General features: G+C 39.4%; 1 protein-coding gene across 1 annotated transcript in view; it reads right to left on the bottom strand.

Annotated features, from left to right (window-relative positions):
- THSD4 (thrombospondin type 1 domain containing 4) overlaps window positions 1-25,266 on the bottom strand; it is a 215,190-nt gene that overhangs the window by 16,791 nt on the left and 173,133 nt on the right. Inside the window, exons 8-13 of the mRNA XM_058033401.1 lie at window positions 11,055-11,230; window positions 7,183-7,279; window positions 6,081-6,323; window positions 3,737-3,866; window positions 2,801-3,005; window positions 2,340-2,513 (exon numbers count right to left, since the gene is read on the bottom strand). Of these exons, the coding sequence (XP_057889384.1) occupies window positions 2,340-2,513; window positions 2,801-3,005; window positions 3,737-3,866; window positions 6,081-6,323; window positions 7,183-7,279; window positions 11,055-11,230 (1,025 nt within the window). The remainder of the gene's footprint in view (window positions 1-2,339; window positions 2,514-2,800; window positions 3,006-3,736; window positions 3,867-6,080; window positions 6,324-7,182; window positions 7,280-11,054; window positions 11,231-25,266) is intronic.

Raw genomic sequence — 25,266 nt, 5'->3', positions numbered from 1 at the left:
CAGCAGTAACTAAGTTTGAACTCAACCATTTCAAAGTTCCAAAAGTTATGATAAGTTCTTTTACCTCTTATTTCTAGGCATGGCTGAAATGTCAAAATACAATGGGAAAGACTGTTCTGTGGTATTTCCAGCTGGGACTTAAAGTAGGCATGTAATAAAGCTCACAAAGAAGGTCTGTTCTTGTGAGATTTCCACCACAGTTTTGCAGACTCAAGAGGTTTGAACAAGCTTTTTTAAAGCATTTGAACTTTTGGCTGCTTATCTGAACCATTTGTGGCTGCCCATCGCTGATCTATGTTTATTGCTGAAGTGTGGCTTGGCTTAGAGTACTTTTTAAGGAACTGTTTTGGGAAATGACACATGCAAAGCCCATTTACCTGGGAATGACCATTTCTATTCCATGACAGAATTCTCTTGTTTTTCAACAGAAACACACTCCTGTACAAAGAAAGAGAGATTTCTGCTCCTAAGCTGCAGCCCTTTCAAGGCACAAGAGGACAGCTAATGGCCAATGACCTGACCTTGCAAAGCTGTTCACTGCTGCTGTATTTCACTGCTTGCCCCTGTATGTCTCAACATCCCAGTTATGAGGTATGTGTGAATCTTAGGAGATCCTGCATGTTTCACCTCAAATCTACTTTTTTTCCTGAAATAAGCTGTTTCTTACATCCTCTTTGTGAATCAAACTCCAAACCCACTCCTGGCAGAAGTGATGGTGAATAATGCCAACTACAGTAGCAAGCATTTGGAAGAAATTAATCTGTACACTTATATAAACTGAGAAGGTAACAAAATCCATTCTTTACTCTCCAGCCCTAAAAAGTCTGTGGTAAAAAAAAAAACCTCCAACATTTTCCACATTACCTGCTTCACTTGTACGTCTCATTTAACATGTATAAATAAGCATAATAACATTCTACAGTTATAACCTTCAGCTCAAAAGCTGCTTTTAATTCTGCAGAGAACTAAGTATCAGTGTAAAATAATCAAGAGGATGGTGCTAGAGTTTTCACAGCAATGTCTGTGCTTTATGTGGTGGAACTGCACTGGACAACAGCAGCTGGGCAAAATGATGTCTTTGAGGGTATAATGGATTTAACAGCACTGTAGAAAGAACAGATCTGTGAGGGGGAAAAAAGGCAGGAAAAAAAAAAAGCACTGCCATTTTCCTATAGCAAAATCTCTGCCCTTTGCACTAATATCTCTGCTTCTCCTGGTATCATTCTGTCCATACTATGCAGGAGCATACACTAGAAAAAAAAAGTCATAATGACACAGATTTAACAGTCTATAGCTTTGTTTCCTTTATAAAATCTATTTGAGTTGTCTGAGGGCTGAAAATTTTGCAGACCTTGTAACAAGAATCTGATTAGCCTTTTAAAGTTCTGTGACATAGCAGGTACCTGCCCTACTTGTGAAGTTCCTGCTCCATCTTGGCATCTAAACCACGTGGAAAATCTGAGTGTCCAAACTAATGCCCAGCCTGTGAGCCTGACACTCCTGGCTTCCAGAGGTACTATCACAAAGTGATCTAAATAATGAAATCATGAAGTCATGAATGTAATCTTACAGCTTCACTGATAAATTATGTTATTTGTCTGTCAAAGTAAAGACAGACTGAAGGCTGGACTTGCCTACAGATGAAACTGATATGCAAGCATCCACAAGAGGGACCAAAATATCAGGCTCTTCTCAGCCCATGTTTGTAAGACTCTTAATGAGAGCATCTAAATATCACCACTGAACAACAACTCTGAGCCCAATCATGAAACAAGTTAAATCACAAGTAACTGGTGTTACTGCTTTCATGCAGAGAATCTGTCTCATTGGAAGAATATTAACCCCAATATCCACGTTCACAAAATACAAGAGCCTGAATCAAGCCTGCCTGAGTTTATGAAGTTGTTCTACTCTTTTCACACCTATGAGATAACTGGTTTATGGGTTGAACTTAAACCCAGACATCAGGCCTCAAATCTATATCCCTTAACAAAACAGTGGGGAAACTTTTAAGAGTCTGAATCTTGAGAGTCAGCACTAAGCAAGAAGAATAAGTACACTCAATATTTTGGAAAGTTCAGACTCAGAGCCAATTCTAAGTCTGGACATTTGGCCATGTACCCACAGGCTTGCCCTTTCTAGGCATTCTTGCATCTTAACACAAACTCAAGAAGCCCTTGGGATATTATTTTTTTGTTTGCTTTTGCCTGTTTAAAAGACCAAGAATAAACACGGAAAATAAGATTACTCCTTTTATGGCTATACAGATGTGTATTTTTAACATTCTGATGCTCTTGTTTTAGAAGGTTTGTCAGGATAAAGATACTGAGAAGCCTTACCCTGTCACTCCATTCTGTAAGGAACCAGCTCTTGGCACAGGGGCCCATGTCGCAGTTCTCGATGTCATTTGGCCGCAGCTTCATGTTACATTCCTCATCATCAACAACGTCCCCAAGGTTGCTGACACACTTCACATCTCGAGTCCTCTGCCCCACTCCACAAGGCACTGAACACTGGGACAAAAGGGAGGCTGCATCAGGGCTCTGTGCAAAGACTGCAATGGTTTACCAGGGAGCTGGGATCATAAAGTTCATTCATTTATTCCTGCTAAGACATCTTTCTGGTTAGGAAACCAGTGGTCATAGTTAAGCAGGGATTTATTGAACTAAGATTTGCTTATTTCCAAGGTTTTTAATATTCCACTTTGACAAAACCAAATTGATGTTTGATTAGTGATCCCTGGAAGAAAATTTGTATTCTTTCTGAGGCATTCTACCCCAAATGAATGGATCCTACTTACTGAGGTCCACTCAGTCCTGATCTGCCACTCGCTGCAGATCTTGAGCTGGCAGGTGCTGGTGGTGTCGGGCTTCTCCAGGTGCTGGCAGCGGTACTGCTGCACGGTCAGCGTGCGGTTGGCGTAGATCTGCCGGCACAGGATCTGCCGGTGCTGCATCCCCAGCCCGCACGTCTTGCTGCACTCAGACCACTCCCCTATGTCCCAGCTGCAGTGAAAAGAAAAGGATATCTTTGTTCCACAAAGAATTCTCTAACACTGATCTTAACAGAACTGGAATGACATGATTCTTATGCTGGTCCAGAATCCTATAAAATCCCACTTCAGTCTCTGTGTGTGCAGCGATCCCTTAGGGAGGCACCATCACACACTTGTTTACACAGCCTTCCTGCAGAGGCTGGTAACTGTGAGCATGGATACAGATTGCACAATTCATGGTCTCAAGGCATACTGCAAATGTTACTCAAGCCTGTAACAGCTGCTTGGTTTTTAAAAGAATGTGTCTGTAATATATATTACTGGTCTAATGACACTTCTGAAAATATTTAATATGTGCTGTATTTTTCTGCAGCAAAGGCAACACAAGAATCACGTCATGCATCCAGGCATTCATTCATCAGTAAAACTGAAATAGTAAATGATAAACAATGAACAAATAGAATTAACTTTAGAGTCTGAAAATAATCTCTAGATAGATCTTTCTCATTCCAAAATGTCACTGTATTTATTCAGTCACCTTTGTATAGATACGTTATTTTCAGTTTTGTCTTTACAAACATGAAGACACACACTTAAAGGAAGTATCTAAATTTGTTTACACATTTTATTTCAGAACTCTTGTATTTAGAAAGTCAAACTACTTTCCTACTTAAAATAGGCCCTTTGACATGCAAGATCCCAATGACACTGGCTTATTTCACTTAAGTTATAGCATCTTACAAAGCAGGGCATGGGAAGAGGTTGCAGGCCTCCTCTTCTGGAATGGGTTTGGTGCTGCTGTCACAGTAACCCTCGGGTACCTCCTCGTGAGTGATTCTGTTGACACAGTGGAAAATTGGGTACTGTGATCCTGAAATGAAACAGTCAATTAGGTAAAGAATTGCAATAGCAGCAGCATACAACATGGATGCAGAAAGGAAATGCATAAATTGACAATGAAATATAGACAAAGGTTTTATCCAAAATTTCCAAATGTAAGAGCTGAGAGGACAGTTTCTGCACTACCCAAATTCCAGCAGATCTATTTGCTCAGTCATCTTAAATGGAAATCTAGGACAAGAGACGGTGGCAGTTCTCATGGGAAGCATTTTCACTTTGTAAAAAAAAGATAATCAAGTCTTTTTCTAAGCCAAAGTTTTACAAACATGCTTTGAAATCTCTCAGGTTTTCATCAAAACTGTTAATTTAGTCTCTCTTTTCTTTAGGTAGCACAAAAATAACTTATTTTTTCTTCTTGCAACTTGGAATTTCCTAAGGTCATTTAACTTCAGTGGATCTTACCAAAAATATTAAAAACTATCATCTATATTTCTGCATGAAGAAATAAAGTAGAAGAAAATGGAAAACATAGAGGAAAGAAAAAAGCAGAAAGTGTCCTGTACTGAATGACGCAAAATGAAACAAACCCTCAAAAAGTACAGATTTTTTTCCTGATTTTTCCACTCCTTTCTTTGTCAGCCTATATAACCTAGTTTGGCTTGAAATGCCTTAGGGCCATCAGAGAGGCAGGGGCATCTCACAGCAAGATCACAAGAAATGTTCATACAGTCTCAATAGTCTCAGGATCCAGCTCTCAAGAGCCAGTTTCTTTTGAATTTAACTTAATCAGAACATGCACACATTATCCATATAATGGGAAAAGAGACACTTATTTCTGGCAGCTCTGTTGCTAAATTTAATGGAATAAATAGGAGGCTGAAATTAATTTTTTTTACTTTAATTTTTTTTAAGTCCTAGTGTTTTTCTATCTTCATTTTGACTCACATTTCATTAATGCCACTGCCAAGAGTAACCAGATCTCTGCAGAAAGAACAAGAACCATGTGCCAATGTTGATAAAGGCCATGGCATACACAACAAAGATTTTTATGATGGAAAGGAAGAATACATTTACCCTGATGTGTTCCTACAACTGCACCATAAATTACCTGATTTAGATACTGAAATTCACCTTGAATATGGGAATTCAGTCACTCAGTAGTTGATACAGACTGATTTCTGCTAGCCAATAATCAGACACAATTATGGATTCTGCCTAGATGACCTGTAGTAAAAGCACAGTGTGCTTAAATGCCAACTAAAATATTTTTCTCCACAAAAGGGCTGACTTAAGGAAGTCTGAATTTTACTGGTAGTATTTTAGCTGTAGTACTTCTTTAGTAATTTCTCCAAGGAGTTTTCTTTTTTTTTTAACTGAGAAGAAATTTTGATTGTTATCAATATTGCTGGATTTTTTCAGCTGTCTGTAGCTATAACATGCACACCGATCTGGCCTTGGAACAAATTTACAAAGTGTCTTCTCAAACTAATTAGGAAGCAAATGTTCTACATGTAATGAACTGGTGACAGTCAGCTGAGCTCCCACACTGGTACATGTTTATTTTAAACCTCTGCAGTTTTATGGTGTGGTGGTGGGTGGCTATGCATAGTACAAAAGATTTCACTTTTACCATCAAAAAAACTTATTCTTCCAAGCAATTGCTTGTGTTCTGCATTATTGAATCTGTGGTCACTGTGAATGTCTGGCAGCAAAGCTGAATCTCTGCAGTACATACAAGCAGTTTATGCACCACTTCCCAAAAGTTCACCAGGCCCTTTCCATCCCTTTTCCTTCCCACTTCTTCCCTGTTAAAACCTCAGACTTCTGTAGTCACATCAGTGCTGCTCCAGCAACACCCAATGAGACAAAGATCTGTCTGATGAAATGCCAGTGAAACCTTCCCATGAAGGTCAGAAAACTGTTGACAAAGACACAGAGAGCACGGTGGGTGTATCTGAAAATGCTGGAGAGTCAAAAGGAATGGTAAAGAATGCCAGAGGATGTTGAGGAAAGTAGCTGTGTATCAAGGGCATGGGAAAGAGCAGCTTGCCATAAATGCTGAAATATTTCCTTTCAGAGACAAATGCCATATCTTTCTTTATAGTTTTCACACTTTCTATTTCTAATTTTGCTGGTTTTACTGATTTAAATATAAGCACAGGTAATAGCAGTGATGTGACCTTTGGTTGCAAGAGAACAGAAAACAGCAGGTCTAGCAATGTTTGTGCATACACAAAGCACTCACCTTTCCCACATGTAGTAGTGCACTCAGTTTTCCCAACCTGTTTCCAGTTGTATTCTCGGTTTTGTCTTGGTGGTTGCATAGCAGGCACCTGGTTTTCTGGCTGATGAGAAGGAAATCTTCCTGGCTGAATAACTGGGAAAGTTCCAGCTGACTGTCCAGTCAGAATGTCTGTCTCTCTATGCAAATCCTCCGACTCATGACTTGTACCTTCTGGCATTCCTAACTGACCATTCAGTGGCTCCCCTGATGATGGACAATAATAGAAAAGTAAAACAATGAGCCTATTAGTCTATGTTATTATTCTCTAATAATTAGAACTGGAGAATCACTAAACTTGGAAGCAGCTTTAATCTGCTATGTAGAGACTGCCTAATAGTGACCTGCAAAGACTGTGTTGTTTTAAACTAAGACAACCAAGTCTTAGCCAGCAAGTACATTAAAAACTAAAAACTGAAGAATCTCCAAAGACAACGTAGAGTTAATGCCCCCAGTGTCAAAATTTCCCAAAGCATTTTTGTTTTGTTCCATGCTCTGCATTCTGTGCCTCCCCATGTCACAGCACAGCTGCTCCTCATTATGAACATACCAAACACTCAGAAATCTGTCAAAGCAAGTCACGAACATTAAAGTGAGGAGCAAATTCACTTGCAAAGTTTCTCCTGTCCTTCAGAACTTCCTAGGTGCACACACAGCACATACCCACAGCTCAGGCAGGGGCTGTCCAGATTCTTGCCTGGGAAGAAAACAGTGTTCTGTTTGATCCTCTCCAGTTGCAAGAGGAAAGGGGAACTGTGGAGGGTTGTTTTAAATTATTTCAGAAAGAAAAACACTCTGAAAATAAAGATCATGTTGTATTTAATTTCTGAGACATGGTTACAACACTCCTACTCAAAGTAGTAATCTTCCCAGCTAAAGCATAATAAACCCTGCCAGTTTTACCTCACTGAAGTTTTACCAAATCTATGGTGAGTTCAAATTTAACATGTAGGGTGAAATTCTGGGCCTCTCCCACAGCATTGACACTAATTCATTGGTATGAATTTCTCCATTAGCTTATTAAGTGACAAAAAGTGTTTGATAAAAGGAAATGGTGACATTTTACCTGGCCTCCTGTGAGCAAGCAGCTGAGGACTAATGACATTGTCTCCTGGAATGATATATTCATAATGTATACCAGGGTTAGGCTGCTGATGAATCATCTAAAAAGAAAACCAGCATACATTGAGTTCTTCCATTTGTTATGTCACTAACACTTAAATATCAACTTGAACTGATCAGCAACGTAACATTATTTATCACTGGTTGGGATAGAAGCAATGGTTAATGACTGTCTCCAAAAAATGCAAAAAGAAGAAAACACAAGTTACTGTTTGCAAAGAAGGAAATGCAAGTTCATGTGTTTGCAAATTGAGCTAGTTTTTGATGGCAGAGAAAATGTTTGTCTAAATCTTCTCTGAAAAACCTAAGCCTGCCATGCTTGGGCCAGGGTGTGCTGTGGGCTGTGCCAGCCATGGCCTCTCCCCTCAGCAAGGGGAGCAGCAGAGGCACACACCAGGCCTCAGCAGCAGAAGAGATGGTCCTAAAGTCATCAAAACACTCTCAGATAGCAGGGATTTGACAGATGCCTGAGGAAACAAAAGCAAAGAAGAAACAAAGCAGAAAAACCAAACCACCACAACCCCTAGCCCTACACATGCAGCCTACTGCACTTTTACAGGTTTCCCAGAGGCTCAAGGAGACCCCTGCAGACAGCACACACTGCTCTGTATCCATGGCAAAGCTGCTGCTCCTTCCAGCACCTGCAGCTCCCTCAGCAGCCATGGAGCCCCAGCAACCCACCAGTTCAAACTGGGGCTGTGCTGCTGCCTCCCCAGGAGCAGTGCCCAGCAAGGATCAGGGAGCAGGTCCCAAGGCCCATGGACTTGCTGCAGCAGCAGCTGAAGATGACCTGCAGCCCTCCTGCACCCTTCCAAATTTATCTTCAACTGAACCAAGATGTCTTACAGCAAACCACAATTCCATCAATATGTTCTTTACGAAACACAGGCAGGAACCAGAAAGTTTTCTCCTTTAAATGTGAAAATGAAGCCCAGGATTTTCAGAATGCTGCTGCACATGCCCAGGTGAGCTGACAGGAGCATGACTGACAGCCATTGTTACACTGGGTGTGCTGTTTAAACAGTTGGGCATAATAGGACCTGAGAAAGACACGACTTTAGCACAGCTTTTACAAACTGTTAGCAGCACACTCCATTCCCAACTGAATTCTACTGCACTGCTGCTCTGAGCCTGAGCACACCCACACTACAAATGCAGGGGTGTCATGAGCTGATACTTCCACTATTTTAGCTCTGACTACTTCAGTATTGCTTCTACTGACACAGGTTCTAGCCTGAACTCTCTGTGGAGATTAGTCTGATAAAAGCCTCAGACTATACTCAAAGTACCCTTTAAAATCAAACCAAATCAAATCAGAACACAAAAAAACAAAAACCCAAACCAACAAACCCACAAGCAAACATCAGAGCTACCTCTGGCTCTTTGGTTCTCACCAATGAATCTCATGGATTCTTGGACCTAGAAGTAAAATGTCCTGCTATCCTAATGGCCCAGTGACCCAGCAGAGGACAACTAATGCTTCAAGGCTTCACTAAATTCGTATCTATTAATACCAACTAGGGATTCAGACTTCTGTTTTAACTTATGTCAAAATCACTCTTTCCTTGCCAAATATAATAGCTGTTCCTCTAAACGCTGTCCCCCAGAGAGTATTCACTTTTCTGAACCAACTAATAATGCACTGCTTGCAGTATTTTTTTTTAAGGTTGGGTCCTTCCAATGTCACTTTCTTATCCAAAAAATACACCCACTTTGTGGTCCTGAGAGAACCAAGAACTGTGAACTAACTTCAGCAGTAGAGTACACTTCCCCTTCCAGAGCCAGGACCCTGTTCTGAGGATGGTTCCAGGAACAACTTCCCAGTGGTTCCCATGTGATGGTTTTTCCATCATACTTCTCAAAACAACTGAAAGTCATATTTTAGACAGAGCTTAACTGATGAGGTCCCTAATTAGCATATTGTTCCAGCTTTCCTGCAAGAAAATACCTGAAATGATAGAACACTTCTGCTTTGACTTAGTGGACCCAAATCTTTGTAGCAATGTATACTTCACACTTTGGACAGAACTTGCATCTCTTCTTCTTGTTACTTATAACCTCCTGTACATCAGAAAGCTTTTCACTTTATATTTCAGAGTGGAAGAAAGACAGCATGATCTCAGAAAAATAGAACAGAAGCCATTTCGAGTTCTCATCTGCAAATCTCTTCATTTTTCTACACAGAGCATAAAGATCATGAGTATGGGTGAATGGAGAATTACATAACTCAGGCACTGTAAAATGAAGTCTGAAAAAAGACATCTGTATCTGCTTGGTTACACATCTCAAACCTGGGAGAGAAGCTGTGTCATACTGAGCATTGATTTTCTTGCATCTAGCACTATTCACCTTTATCTTCCCACAGTATATTAAAAAAGAGACTAAACTATCATTTTATACTGAATTGTAGCATTCCTCCTACCAAACCAAAACATCTCAGGTGAGAGTCCTGTCAAATCAGAAGTAGCAACCCACAGCAGCAGCCACAGAGCAAAGCTGGCAAAGCTACGCCCATCATGGCAGCTTTCTTACACTCCCTAAGCCTAAACCAAAACATTACAATATCAAACATCAAAACAAACATCAAACAACATCAAAACTTAAGGCTTTTTTATGATATTACTTTGGAAATGTTTAATCCATTTCCTAACCCATTTCTCTCTGGGTCATTACATACTAGGCATTAATTGGCTGAACATAAAAACTCAAAGCCAAGCCTCAACTCACAAACCCTGTAACCTCACAAAAACACAAACATCTGAAAAACACAGAGTCTGCATTGCACAGTTTAGGAGAAAAATTGTTTATTTTTCCAGGTTTTTCCCAGTAATTCATTGCAATCAATTGGAAAAGAAGTTCTGATCTTGGACTTGATGATCTCAGAGGTCTTTTTCAACCTTAATGATTCTAGTGTTAGCATAATTATTACATTGCTTTATTAGACACCATATAGCAGATGGGAAATAACTTTGCCAACATCTAACTTTTCCCAGCCTAGTAATCAGGGTAGTTACTATTAAGTTTTCTATGGAATTACCCAGCACATTCACTTTTCTACCTCGCACTGCACTCAAGGACAAAAAAGCCTGTATGAAAGAATAATTTATTCTCTTAATTTATTTTTTTCAAGAAATGAATTTTACTGTGTGGGAGTGTATAATCTCAGAACACACCATTTATCTTGGAAGAAGTTGTAATCAATTCAAGTTATGTTTTTTATTTCAATATGATGAACTAAAAACCCATCCCATCTAAAGTAAAAAGCTTTCTCAATATTTCTCCCTCTTAGAAACAATTTGTCTTCTGTCTTCCTTTCTCAAATAGCCATTATCTATGGTCTCCAATCACAGCTTCATATTAAAACTGCCCTGCTTCAAATCCTACGTTCTATAGGTTTATGGACTTGTTTCTTTTAAAGGAAACTGAGATGGTGAGAGGCCTTGTCTGGCTTAAGTATTTGCTTCTTCACTGTAAAATTAAACTATACCAAATTTGTTTCAATAGGAAAGTATCCAGAAAAAATCCAGTTCACAAAAGAAAAGCCTTGAACATTTGTATGCCTTATTTCTATTTTACTAAGTAAGTTCAATTGGTTTTACTGGATCGGTTAAGTCTGAGAGAAAAAGGCTTGATGAAGATTTCCTATGATCTGGAGCAAAACAGATACCACAGCAAACAAGTGTAAAACATCAAAACAAATATTTCAAAACTGCAGCAACAAAGTGTTGGTACTGAATACCATTTTACTGTTGCGTGTTAACCACAAACTGAACAATTTCTTTTCCATCAGGAAGAATAATTTAAATGCTAACTCACATAGACATCAAGGACTTCATTGGTTGGCCCATCAGCCAGAAAGGACTCCCCTGCAGTGCTGGAGATCTCATTGGGGCGTCTGTAGGTGAACATTGTGCCCCCTCCTTCGTACCTGCCCGGCCGGTCGATGGCCCAGTTGCCGTTGATGATGGAGCGTCCCGAGCGGCTGCGCAGGGCTGCAGGGACACAAACACGAGCACTGGTCACAGGAGAGCCCCTTCCCACATGCAGGGACACAAACACAAGCACTGGTCACAGGAGAGCCCCTTCCCACATGCAGGGACACAAACACGAGCACTGGTCACAGGAGAGCCCCTTCCCACATGCAGGGACACAAACACAAGCACTGGTCACAGGAGAGCCCCTTCCCACACTGCTGCCCAGTCAGCTCCTCACAGCTGCACAGAACACTCTCAGGTATTCCTGATGCCAGGCAACTGATGAAAACAGTTATATTAGTAAAAAACTCAACAAATCAAGCACAAAGCAATCTTAGAAAACTGTGTCTCAACACTTCATACGTTTATGTTGTAGGAAAAGAAAGAAAAATCAAAGACAGCTTGGAAACCTTTTCCAACAGTTTCTCCTAGGTGGCCACATGACTCTCAGCCAGCCAGCAGCACACACAGCACACATGGATGCCAAGGAAGTGGTTTTCCTGCACTTTCTTCCCATTGCATGGACTAGTTTGTGATTTAGGCAGAACAAATCACAGAGTCAGATACAGAAAACCAGTGCATTGCACAATGTAGAAGGACCAAACAGTGTAGGAGCACATGAGTACCCTGAGTTGCCAAATGTTCCTGGTATCCTGTTATGATGCCCTTTGGCTGGTCCCTCCACTTCCTTTTCAGAACAAGTTTGTCAGAACATCTGCAGAGTCCCGACCTGCAGCACTGCCTGGAGTGCTGAGCATTCTGAAAATGCTCTGTAGGATCCCTTGCATAAAGAAAGTTACTTGCAAATCAGATACTAGCCAGGGATTGATAAAATATGGATTCAATGTCCCGCTAGGCAGTGCCTTCCCTTTGTTATTATGGGCTAGTCACTGCTTTGGTGACAGAGGAGCCTCTGTTCCTCCTCATTCCTACTTTCTTTATCTATGTGACTATAATTTTCAGTCCTTAAGGTCAGAAACTCCTGCCACATATATGCATAGTTTATTCAATATTACAGTTGCATTATTTTATATTTATTTATTATATATATATATATATGGGCCGAAACCCTATCAGACATTGCTTAAGTGCACAGGAATGACACAACCCTTTCTCTTAAGGCTCTACTCACAGATTTTCAATTTCATTACAAAAGAATTTTCTTTTAAATAAAAACTTTAAAAGAGACAACAAAATCTAGTAATACCCTTGGCTGTATTTTGCTTGGTAATTTACTTTTTAAAATCCAAATTCAAGGTACAAGCTTTGAACTTAAAAAAAAATTTAGGGTCAAGGAGCCAGTTATTCCAATTTGCTTCTTCTTCACCCTGTCTCAACAACAGTGATACTCAGTTAAAATGCTCTCAACATTACACACAATTATTTATGCTACTAGGAAAAACTTACATGCATGGCCTAAATGATGGGAAATTAAATTTATACTACTAATTCCAAAGTAATACACATTAGAGACAAAAGTCTCATTTTTTGTACATATTCCAGACATCTGAATTAACTTAATTAATCAACAGAAGCAGTCTTTGTGCTTTGCTGCAGGACTCAGAACAGAATGTCCCATGAGAAGGGACAGTGACACTCCCTTGTCTTGCTTTAGGTTGTAAAATTCAAAATCTTTGAGGGTTTGCTGCTGACTACCCAACTATTTATAATTTGCTTAATGTTGATGAAATATTTTTATAAAAGCAAAAATGTCAATGAATTTATCTGGCTTTGGATCAGACCCTGTAAATGTAATCACACATTTTGAACTTTTATTTTACTTAATGCTACATGCTTATTTTCCCAAGAGCTGCCATACATCCACTTGCTTCCTAGGTCTCATTTACTGACATGCCAACAAAACAATCTCTACACTGTGGACATTTCTTGAAAAATATTTTATACAATAACAGCCATAGAAATGGCTTCATCATTCCTCATATTGTGCTGAGAGGAAAAATTATAGCTCAAAAATATTGCACACAGGCTAAATAGGAAGTCCAGTCACATTATTTGCTATTTATATGCTATTTACACTTTTTTACTTTTTAATTCAAACAACTATGGATTAAAAACTTCTGCAAAATGTATTGGAGACTGATTTTACATTGGTTTATTAATGTCGAACACTTCCTTAACTTTATGATCTGAGTATTTTTTCTTAGACTGATGCTAAACAAATAAGATAAATGAATCATCAAGAGCTCAAGAAAAAAAAAAGAGAGCTGGCTAAGATTGTTATTAATAATGAAGCTGTAGAAAGATGGCTGTCTGAAAAACTGAGTGCACATTAAACTTTCATTTCAAATCCATCATATGACACATTTGAAAGAGGCCTCTCCATAAAAAGGGAAAATGTGCCTCTTTTATGTTTTGATCACTCTGCATCCACCACCTCAAGTCTGCCCCCTGAAGAATTTTTATGGTGCTAATATTTTTAGCCAAAGCATGAAAGATTATGAGAAGCTTTACCATTAAGTCCTCATGAGGAATTCCTCATACATGCTGTAGCCCATTTAATCTATCTTTCATCTTGGAAACAGCTTTTAACTAAAACTGTGCTGTTTACAGTGGCCTTCAATAATATTTTGCATTATGTGATATGGAGTATTTCAGGACCCAGAGTGATATGGAGTATTACTGGATACAATTCTGATTAACTTCTCCATATTAGCAGTTTGTTATGTATTTTAAGTGTCTTGCTGAATGACTCCTATTTTTCTAGCCATATCTGAAGAGAAATATTTTAGGTGTGGGTATAGTACCTCACTATTTGCAGTACATTTTCACCCAAATTAAGCACAGTACCAATAATGAAATGAAACTTCTTAAATCTGGCAAAGCACTAACATGCAGAGCAATACAGTATATTTTTCTGTCCTAAGGCTTTTCTGTCTGGGAGAACAGTGTCCTAAGTCCTACTTAATTGCTTTACAAGTCCTATTAAGGCTGCAGACAGACAGAACTGAAGTTCTTTCCCATAGACATGAAGTGTCTCCCACATGGTCCTGACCCAAAGAGAGTGAAGCAGGGAGCAGTTCCCCTCTCTGGGAACAGCCTTGCAGCTGTGGCCAGTGGGAATCCAGGGCAGGGCCTGGCTGCTGGACTCAACTGCAAATGTCCCACTGGGGATTTAATCCAGGGAACCTGCACAAGCTGCAGATGCACTCAAGTTGCAAGTCAAAGACTGAAAAGACAGCATAAAATATTCTTTGATAAAGGTCCTCAACAAAGGCACCTCCAACAGGGGAGTGGGTGACATGGATGGGGCTCTCTCTCTCTGCAATTGCTTTGCAGTTGCCAATCAAAAACCAAAGCATCTTATAGGCAAAGTGTAGCAACTATCTTATTTTTACACCACAAGCAAAATTTTTACTTGACATATCACATTTGAAGCATTTTCCTTCTATTTTATTTTAAAAGCTTTTAAAGATTTAATCCTGTTGCTGTTAAGTCAAGAATGCCTTGGCCATACTAGCTTTCTATAGAAACACCACTTTCCCAACACCTTTAAAGAAAGTGCCCAGACACAGCTGCAGTAAATATCAGACTACTTCTGTGTCACCACTTTGAAGAAAGAAGTGAAAGAAACATGCAACTACTCCTGTTTATCTCTCCTGCACAAAAATACATGATATGGAGCTTTCAGAGACAAATCTAAAATATTCACATACTGCATTATAAAAATCAGTGCAGGGTGATGCTCTTGTACAACTAAACCCCACAGACAGCCTTTGGGGACATCTCCTGTGAGGTAGGTAAGTCAGTTGGCTTCATGGTACAAACCATGAGGAATGCAACAGGAAGAGAAACTTGGAAGCGAAGGGCTTGTTGGAAAAGTGCAGCAAATGGAAAAGTCCAGAAAGTGGAAAAGTGCAGCAAATGGAAAAGTCCAGAAAGTGGAAAAGTGCAGCAAAGGCACTGAGCTGGCCTTTAACTCTGAGCAGCCATACCCCAGCCTGCTAACCAGAGCAACTCCTACAACCAGTGGCTACCTCTGATTGCATTCCATCTTGCAAGATCGACAGGCATGAAGGCAGGCTGAGTTATGTGATACTGAATAATTTTTTAGCATTTTTTTGAGTTTTTTTTTAATGTCTGAAATTGTCTTCAAGTCCTTTTGGAGAAGAGAATTTTGGTTGTCTGGCTTTCTATACAATTACACCATAATACAGACCCCTATTCTTACATAGATTACTTATTTTTTATTACATATATTAATAAATTACTTATTTTTTTACCTAGAAGAAACTTTAAAATCTGCTTTTTAGAAATCCAACAAACTGTTTGCTTACAGCTTTGAGTAGCTTGGACATATGCTTATTTTGTAATGGTACTGCTGAATTTATCCATGAACTGAGTAGTTGTCATAACATTGCAAATAAATATGACACATAGTATTTATTGCTGGCATTAGCATTCAAGCAATTGCTTAAATATTTTTAAAGTAGGCATTAGATAAAAGTACCAGATTCCCAACACTATTAAAAGGAAATGATAATTCAAGTATACTGTTATTTCCAAGGAAAGGTTTGCACAGTTTTCTTTCTTATCTAAAATATTAACAGCAGAACTTCAGGTCAACAGCATAATCCTGCTCAATAAGTTATTCAGATATTCTCCTTAGGGAGTTATCACACAGAGAAGTCCTGCTTCAAAGGGGAATAAATTTCAAACAGTGAATTCCATTAAACCAATTTTGCCAAGTTTGTCCTGAGGTCCCACTTTGGCAGGTTTTACCCTCCACTATGACAGGGTCAAAAAAAGCAAGTACAAGAGATTCCTATTCTGCTGCCTTAGGTCTAATTTAGTGTTGTTTTAGTTTTGAGAATGCAGACATCTTTTGGTGCATTTCCTAATGATCATGAGAACAGCAAATCCCACTATCACTTTTTAAATATTCCAGGGTTTTTTTTTACCTGCAGAAAGAAAACACTGTTTATCTGCTTAAACACAATTATTTTGCAGTTAATCACTGCAAACATAAATGCTCCTTTTCCGCACTGCAGCAAACAGTAATTTTCCATTTCAGAGGATCCAAACTATTGCTGAACTACTGCTTCCCCAACTCCCTCGGAGAGAAGCCCCCATATCTCTCAGTTGTGCCTGTTCCTTTTTGTGTTTGACTCCAAAAGCCCTGCTGACGTATCAGCTCAAGGAAAATGCTGAGGCAGCAAAGCAGAAGAGACAATTAACTACTGATGCTAATAAATATTATAGGCTTTGAGAAAAAAGCCAGATTTGCCCTATAGCTGTACAGTCTGTTCAGGCCCAGACACTACAGCAGGTTTGAAGTCTCCATGGCTTCAGTAAAATCTCCAAAGGAAGTGCAGAGTCAATCTGCATGGTACCAAATCTTGAGCCTCTGTCAGAGGAGGATGCAGGATTTCCCCATGTTTTTTAGCACTTTTCCCTGATAGGTATTAGTAACAGCCCATGAAACAAAAACACATTAAGTAGTCTGGGCTTCCTTTTCTGTCTTTTTGGTGAGATGAGAAGCAAAATTTGAGAAACCCCCTCTCTGATTACAGCATTCTCACACTGTGACTGCTGAGACCTTGGCACACGAGGTATTGCAAAATACACACACAGATATATGACCTGACATGTGCAAAATGTGATAATTTGGCAATTATTGTGCCTCCATGTCACTGCTGCTCTCCACACATCATCCTCAATCCCAGTGGGAAACAGTGTGCAACACAGACCTTTGGAAAACCCATATAAACAGTAGTGTTACTCAGGCAGGGAATGTTCTGCATCCCATTACCCAGCTGCTACACTGAGACTGCAAGCCTGTGGCTGTGTACAGCCTGGAGCTCTGGAAATGGGGAGCTCATGAAGCAGATTTGATGATGCAAGTAAAAACATTCATCAAAGCAGAATTTCAGCATTTTGTTAATTCTTGCACTGCAAGGCATAAGCACTTCTTATGAATTGTATCTTGGGTTTAATTTTCAGTTTTATTCCTATTACTGTTTCCCTGCTTTAAAATTGCTCTAATAAATGCCTTTTCCCATTTTCCAAGCAGGTGCTCTTGAGTGATTGATGACTTTTAATATTATTATTCCTAAGTACAAAACTAATAACACTTACATGATTTCAAGGCTTTTCATGGGGAGTAAGTTATGCCAAGGCAGTAATTCTGAATGTTCAGATATGGCTCTAAATAGCAGAGAATTAGGGAACACTACAGAGTATGCTTACCCAGATCATATCATTAGTTTCTAAAAGCATTTATTGGAGGCCATACTAATATTTAACAAGAAAGTAAATGAAGGAATAAGAGGAAACAACAGAGATGAAGTAAATCTTTAGGCTAGTGCTATGTTTGTGAGGTCTCTAGCACAAAAACAAACCTGCCTAGGCCTCTTTAACAAGACAGGCTTTATGAAAGTCAGGGAAGTGTGAAGGCATTAATGGTCCATGCTGTTCATGACATATGCAAATATTGGCACTGCATTTCAATAACCACCACAATTAAATAGGCAACACCCCAGCTCTTCATCAAGGGTGCTTCAATTCCTACTTTGTATTGACTGCAATGAGCAAAGAACTCCTGTTAGAAATGCCATCACTCCTGAACAATTCCTGCATTTTATGAGTCATCTATTACAGCCCCCTATACTGGGGAGAAGTACAAGCCAAGCTATCTGAAGGCCAGCACAACATTTGTTCAAGATAAGAATCATTCCAACAAAATCTGAAAATGAGCAGATTCTGTTATTCTGTGAATGATCTAACCTAAAAGGACTTACACAATTAATACACACAACAACAGTACATGTTAAGAAGGATGAACTTCCCATTTATTTTTACCTGGCCATTCTCTATAATTATATATCTCAAATACATTTTATTAAGTACTATAAAAATAATCTATAAAAACCTCTCTCTCTTATAACTTGAACAAAAATTTCCCTTGAGTTGAAGGGGTAGCAGTGGTTGACTAAATTCCCAACTCCACTAAAGTCTATGCAAATTTCCTGCTGTATAGTTGTATGTAATTTTACTGTTGCCATGAAAATACTGAAGATGAAGTACAGAAGGACAAAAATAGACTGAGAGGAATTAATTATGAAGAGAAGAACAACACTAAGCCCCAGAGAACTGGAGTGAGAATCATACATGTCTTGTATCTGTAACTATGTTGAATGTATAGCCCATTGCATATCTACTATTTTGTTTTAGGAAATGCAGCACTTCAAAGTGGAACTCCTATGGTTCAGAAGACTCTAGAAATTAATCAGTAGAGTCTAACTCAAAATTGTGGGCTTTTTAAATATAGAAATTCAAAATCCCTTTTCCCACTCTTACTTATACATTCTTAATTTCTTTCTGTAAAGAAGGCAGGACATAACTGAGGTTACAGTTTCTTAGTGGAAGTGTCAGAACTTCAGCTCTTATAAGGCATAATTAGAATTTTTGTCTAAGCCCAGTGAAAAAACAGGACTTGAATTCTTAGCAATATATTTCCTACCCTATGTCAGTAACATCAGGAAATAGTCTCCACTGGCAATAGCTGTACATCAAGGATTTAGAAATAACAAACAACATTCAGGACTGGTAGTCTCCAACAGGGATACATTTCCAGTGTAGCATGTGATATTTTAGCCATGCAGCTCCAGCTGAACCTGCAGATGATAGGATTTGTCTTAGTTACATTATTTCAGTAAGAATCTGGTTCTTGTATTTCAGGAGTTGATTGGACTGGCTGCTAATGGCTCTGAACATGATAGCTGAGCCTTCTGGCACAGTTCAACTGCATATTAGTGAACCCAGCACAGAAACTCAGCACACATTTGGCAAAAGTCCTTTGGGTAGATAAATGCAATTGAATTATCTTCTAATCTAGACACTACTTCAGTCAGAAGGGCCAAATAAGTGAAATGCACATGTGTAAATACCCCACTTTTTTCTCTAGCTGGCATAACAAAAAGTGTTTTGTACCTCCTTGCACTCCTGTCAACTGCCAGTTGGAATAATTGTATGACAGCTAAGCTAAACCAGCAGATTGTGACATCTCTACAGAAAAGACCTCTCAATCTCACAAGAATTAAAAGCTGAAGTAGAAGCCGCTTCTTTTGTTTGCTAAATAGCTTGTGTTCCTTGCTATGAAAAACTGGAGCTAATGAATACTCCTAAGCTGTTTTGAATTTCAAGTGGAATTTCTCAAGAATTTTGGATGTTCTGTGTGGTGAAGTTAAACACTGTAACTCAAAACACACAGACTGGGCTGCAGAGCACTGCTGGGTCCCCTGGCTTAGGCTCAAGTTGCTCTGGCCCAGGGTCTGACACTGCTGCTCTCTGGAGGCCTCCTGGCTGGTTTCAGGCTGGGCTGACACAGACACTGAATCCCAGGCACATCAGGTCTCAGTGAATGCTGGCCCTGCCATGGAGGAGAATCTGAAATGGTTTTCCTGTCCTGGCAGGAGCCCCCAGGGTGTTGGGGCCAGGCAGCCACGGGCCCAGCAGGGCAGGCAAAGCTCGGACCAGGGGAGATCAGGCACAGAGACTTGAGAGCAGAGACCTGACTGTGGGGGGAGAAGATGGGCTTTGATTAATTTAGTGACCTTTAGGGTAAGGATACAGGTGCTTTGATTAATTCAGTGCCCATTACAGTAAGGATACAGCCACAGACTACAGCAGACAGACTGCCCATACCCAGCCCTAAAAAATCACCCAGTTCTTCACTCAATCTCTCTTCCAATAGAAGTTGACAACAGCATGTAAACTTCAGTCTTTCACTTAAAACAACAATCATTCATTACAGACCCTCTGGAGTATTTGGCTCCTAGTGAAGAAAAATGACACAGACACTTGTGAGAGGCTGTCTCCATTTACCTGAGTACACTCTGCCAGAAGAGGAAATCTGGCACAATAAGCTGGGTGGTCAGAGGAAAGCTGGAAATACAGCACTGCTATCACTTTCTCAGGCATTATCTTCTGGCTATAAAGGCTTGGAGCAGTATCACTCATGTTATTGTTTATGTCAGTTCACACATTTAAATACAAAAAAGATGTTCTGGGATGGAACTGATTTGATATTTATTTGACAAAGCCATCAAACCATGTGAAACACAACTGATACCTGGAGGGAAGCCCAGAAATCTATAGACATGACAAAACAAGAAATCATCACATTTTATTGATGGCTTTTATAGCTCCAAAACCAACAAAGAATACGAATGAAATATTTTACAAAAAGTAGCACAGGATCATTCCAAATACAGAGAGCATTTCAGAGTGTCACATTTCATTCTACTGCTGTTCTTTGTCCCAAGCTATCTACTAAGCTAATGAAAAAAAAATTTCTCTGATCAAACTACTCATAGAAACACAGGAAAAAATTATGGATTTGCAAGGTGTGAGTCTAAGCTCAGATCATCAGATAACTCTGGCTAATTAATGGCAGCATTTTGTCTGCAGCACAGATGAAACAATGCAGTCCAGATTTCAAATAGACAATAGAAGAAAATGAGTTAAGTATAACTATAACTTAGTACAAACGATGTAATTATTTTGCCATCAGGAACTGAATTTAAGTTTTTCCAAGCATATGTGGGAAAGAATATATTAAAAAGAAAGTTTCTCTCTTCTTTTAGCAACAAGTAACTTATTTTCTTCCCCCCTACAGTGTGCAAGCAGATCACTTGCAAACAGTTCTGCAGACAGCTGCCCCTAATTCTCAAGTTTGATCTTCTAGACCTCCTGCATCAGTCCCACAGGTCTCCTGATCAATACACTGTACAGGACTGTTATATACATTGGTCTCAAATTATAGAACCTGACTGAAATTAATTTATCATTCTGAACATTAAATATTCAACATTTCAGAAGAAAGTTTCTAGTATCTCCTTAGAAAAAAAATCCTTGTCTTTCTGTCTTTGATTAAGTCTTATTAAAATTTGATATGCTCTATCTTCTCCCTTTTATAGGATATTTCCAGTACCGCCTTTTCAGAACCATAAAAAAGTGATTAAATACAGGCCTAATTTTTGCTGAAACCAAAATTCATACACTCTATAATCTATTTTTTCTGCATTTGAGACAGCATTTTTCACACTGTTTACATTAATAGTGAATTTAGTTTTTGGTGAAAGTACATCCAGCACACGTAGTTTCATACTCAGCTGGGAACATTTTTTCCATGTTTGAGATAAATAAGCAAGTCTTTTTATGAATGCTGTCTATGAGTGAAGAGCCTTTTAAATATCCACCCTCCCAAAGTAATTTAAACTAGTTTCCTGTTATAAACACAAACTAATCAATTACTGCAATGTAACATGTTACACATGTCTAGGAAATATTTGATGCTACTGAAAGTTAGCACAGACTCTTAACCAATGGTACAAAGTCTTCAACTTTACACAACCTATTTTAATACAATTCAAGTAAAACCAGTTTTATCAGGGAGAGGGTAAATAGAAAGATATCCACCTTTTAAATCCAGTTTTTTGTGGACTAGACCATGATGACTGCCATAATTTCAAGTGGTTCCACTCTCAGGCCACTGCCAAGTCACAATTCAAGCCCTGATGTTTCTGTGCTCGTTGTATGGCAGGGACAGGACCCCAGAGAGCCCCTCCCAAAGCCTAACACATGAACAGGGCAGGCTGCCCCTCCTTGGGGGGCTCTGCTGTTTATGTGCACACCCTGGGATCCTGGGGGAAGGCCATGGCTTGGGGAAACTGCTTTGCTGCAGTTTCTGTAATATCTGCTGAACAACTGAGCGTGGCCTTTGCTCAATTACAGCTGTTACACTGCAGCCTCCACCTCCTGCTCCTAAGGAAACACTGAAATGGTCTCATTGCTCACCACAGAACCAAGAAAAGCCTTTGGAGAGAAAAAAGGCAAACAGAATCAACTGTATAAACTTCAGAAAGGCTTTGGGATCCTTTAGAGGTTAGACATGTAGAATGCAACTGGTCCGTGCACAGCACAGTAGGCTGGGAGTAACTGCCAAGGCTTGCAGAGCTTGGGTAGGTATTATATAACATAAATAACTGAACTGCAGATACAATCACTCCATAAAGCTGCTGAGTCACCTACATTTAAAAAAATGTACAAGGTAAGTTTGAACAAATTAACTGAACCAGAAAGTCTGTATTAGAGACTATTATTACCAATCCAAGTAATCAGCAATCCCCAGATACTTCCTTGATGATTTTATATAGAGATAAATCCAGGTTAAAATATTTACTAGCATTTTAAAAGATGTATTGATAGAGCGAGTCTTCATTTGAATGAGTTTTGGTATTTCCCTTTATAGTGTCTTTCACTTAGCATCTTCTTTCCTTTACTTCCGCCAAAATTTTCTTTTCCATTTACCTTTTTCGTTTGTTTCTATATTAGCTGCCTAAAAAAAAATCTAACCTGAAGCCCAAACCCTGTCCACCTCATCCAGAGCCATAAGCAGCTGACCCAACAATGTCTCTTCCATTCAAGCCAGCAAAATCATCACATGCATCTGTATTGAGATTCTCTTCTGCTCAAAGAACCTGCCAAAACACAACCCCAAACCAACCCAAATGCCCAAAAAAACCCAAAAAAGGCAACAAAAGGGTTCAATTCCTTTCTCAAATATAAATGTAAGCACACTGTTTCTTTCCACTGCTAAAGCATCATGAAGAGAAAGACTGCAGGGCTTTGTAACACCATTTTCAGTTATTACCATCCTGAATGGATGGCTGCTGGTGCCACAGCAAACTGAGCTCAGTGTTAACCACACAGGGACAAGGCTGCTTCATCACTCTCAGCCAGGAGCAGGGCAGGGAGCTCAGCACTTCATCCAGCAACCAATGCTGGAAACACCCTAAGAGCTTCAAGGCACTGATCAATAATGGTTTCTAATGCTTACTTAAGCAGAGCAGGAACAATAAAGCAGCAGAAAAAGGGGAACACATAACTGAATTAAATTTGTAAAGAATGAAGACCTTCTATGCCTATTGCACAAAACCAGGAGTTTTTAACTGGTGTTTGCACACACAAACAGACCAAAGAGCCACCACCACCTCCACGTTAAAACCTGTCCAAACCCCAGGATTACTGCTGCACTCTGAGGGTGCCCTCTGCCACCCTGGTTGCCAATGACCAAAAGGGACAGCATGTTACTGCAGGCTCACCTTTATGCAACACACCAAAATTAGCAGATCATGAATTTATCAAGAGCTCTTTTCCCATCTCTGAGGCTCATTTCTGCCTACACTAAATAGGAAGATGCTACAAATCTGACAGAGTGCAAGTAACACTGCTCATTTTAAATTGGCAGATTGAAATGCTACTCATAGTCTAACATGGTATTTATCAGTCTTTTAATCAACCACTGTTTCAATGTTTCCAAGTTCCCAACCCATTCAATTAACAACTATTTTACTTCCAAATTAAACATCATGCTTGTATTATCTTAGAAGACCAAAAATTCTAACAAAAATATCTGACCATGAACTGACAATGTGAACTAGATATTAAAGGTCTTTCTGGACAATACTGACATGCATTTATTCCAAGTCAAATGAGTTTCAACACAGCACATTTTTTCATTTATAATCCTATCAAAAATCCACACAGCAACTTCAGCGGTTAACAGCATTTCCTGATTAACTTCAGTGAAGACAGAAACAAACCCCACACTAAATATCAAAATACAAAATGGTTCCCTTTACTTACTGTCAGATAGTTTAGGATAATGGTCATTTGAGAGATAAAGGCATTTTCAGTAATCCAGTGGAGAGATAAAATATTTTCCACTTCCATACTAGGTTATATCCACAAATACCAATAACTTTATTTTGTTTTGTTTTTCTTTTCAATTTATTTAACATGTCTTTCTCTTGACTGTCACACAAAATCTATTCCATCTGTTTCCAAGTGCATCTTCATTTGAGGTAGTACTCCCATTCTGATGACTAGGTTTTAAAGCTCTTTATTCACATTAGGTCTTACTCTACATTGCTTTGCTTCCCAAGCAAGGAGCCAGGCCCTTCAGCTGGCCTGTGGCAGCCCAGGCCCAAGGGAATCAATGGCACCATTGTAATTTGGGAGCTGCAGGATCTGCCCCTGCTTGTTTAACAGCAGCTTTCTTACATCCACAAGCACGAACGCATAAAAGTCTGCTCAAAGTTCACAAGTAGTTTTAATTTTCATGCCCTGCTTTTCAAACGCTTTTAAAGTTATTTGGGCAGTTGAAAAACAAAACAAAACAAAACAAAACAAAAAACAAAACAAAACATTTTTTCCAGCTAGGCTGCAGAAGTGCTCAGTACTGTAGGAGTGCCTGATGGGCACTTCCAGGCTACTCCTTACCCTGCTCACAGGATCATGAGGATCCAATTAATTAATGTCAGAAAAACACTTTGAAGATAAGAAGGACTTTCTGTGATGATTTTCTCAAAGAACCAAGGAGCTTTTGTTTCAAAAGCCTGATTCTGGATGGAGGCATGAAATACAAACCCATACACTGGTGGATTTCAGCAGAAACCACCACTGAGAGAAGGTAGAGGAGGGCAGCATTGCACAGCAAGAAGTTTTAGTCACTGTTCCCACTTTCCCTCTGGAACTACTCGGCATGCTGAATGGATTTTAAGCCCTAAACAGCTACACTGCTATTTATGATTAATTTTAAGAGGCAGTGTCTTGAAATACTTCTGGAATATCTTAATGATCTACTGAAGTCTGGGAGCCTTTCAAAGACCAGGAAACAAGGGCAGCTCTGCCTCTGCTCAGGGGCACTGTGAATGCTGAAGCATGCAGGAGATGAAAGCTCTGGCCTGTTACTGCATTCCCTCAGAAGATAATTTCTAGTCCATGGATATGGACTCTGAAAGCTAGATCATCATGCCAGCCAGGAGGTTCTAAATAAACATTTCATTCCATTCCATCATTTCTGCTGGGGATGCCAACAAGCAGCACCTTTGGTTGCACCTCACTTTCATCCCTGATTTGAAACCCAGTGCTTTGCAAAAGATGACTGTAATTTATGAGATGTACAACGTGCCAAAACAGACCTGGACTTCACTAACTCAGACCAATTACACACATTACTATTAACATTC

This window comes from Melospiza georgiana, chromosome 13, assembly GCF_028018845.1.
Source record: "Melospiza georgiana isolate bMelGeo1 chromosome 13, bMelGeo1.pri, whole genome shotgun sequence".
NCBI lineage: Eukaryota > Metazoa > Chordata > Aves > Passeriformes > Passerellidae > Melospiza > Melospiza georgiana.
The sequence above is the reverse complement of the archived record's forward strand: the minus strand, read 5'-3'. Positions and strand labels throughout refer to the sequence as shown.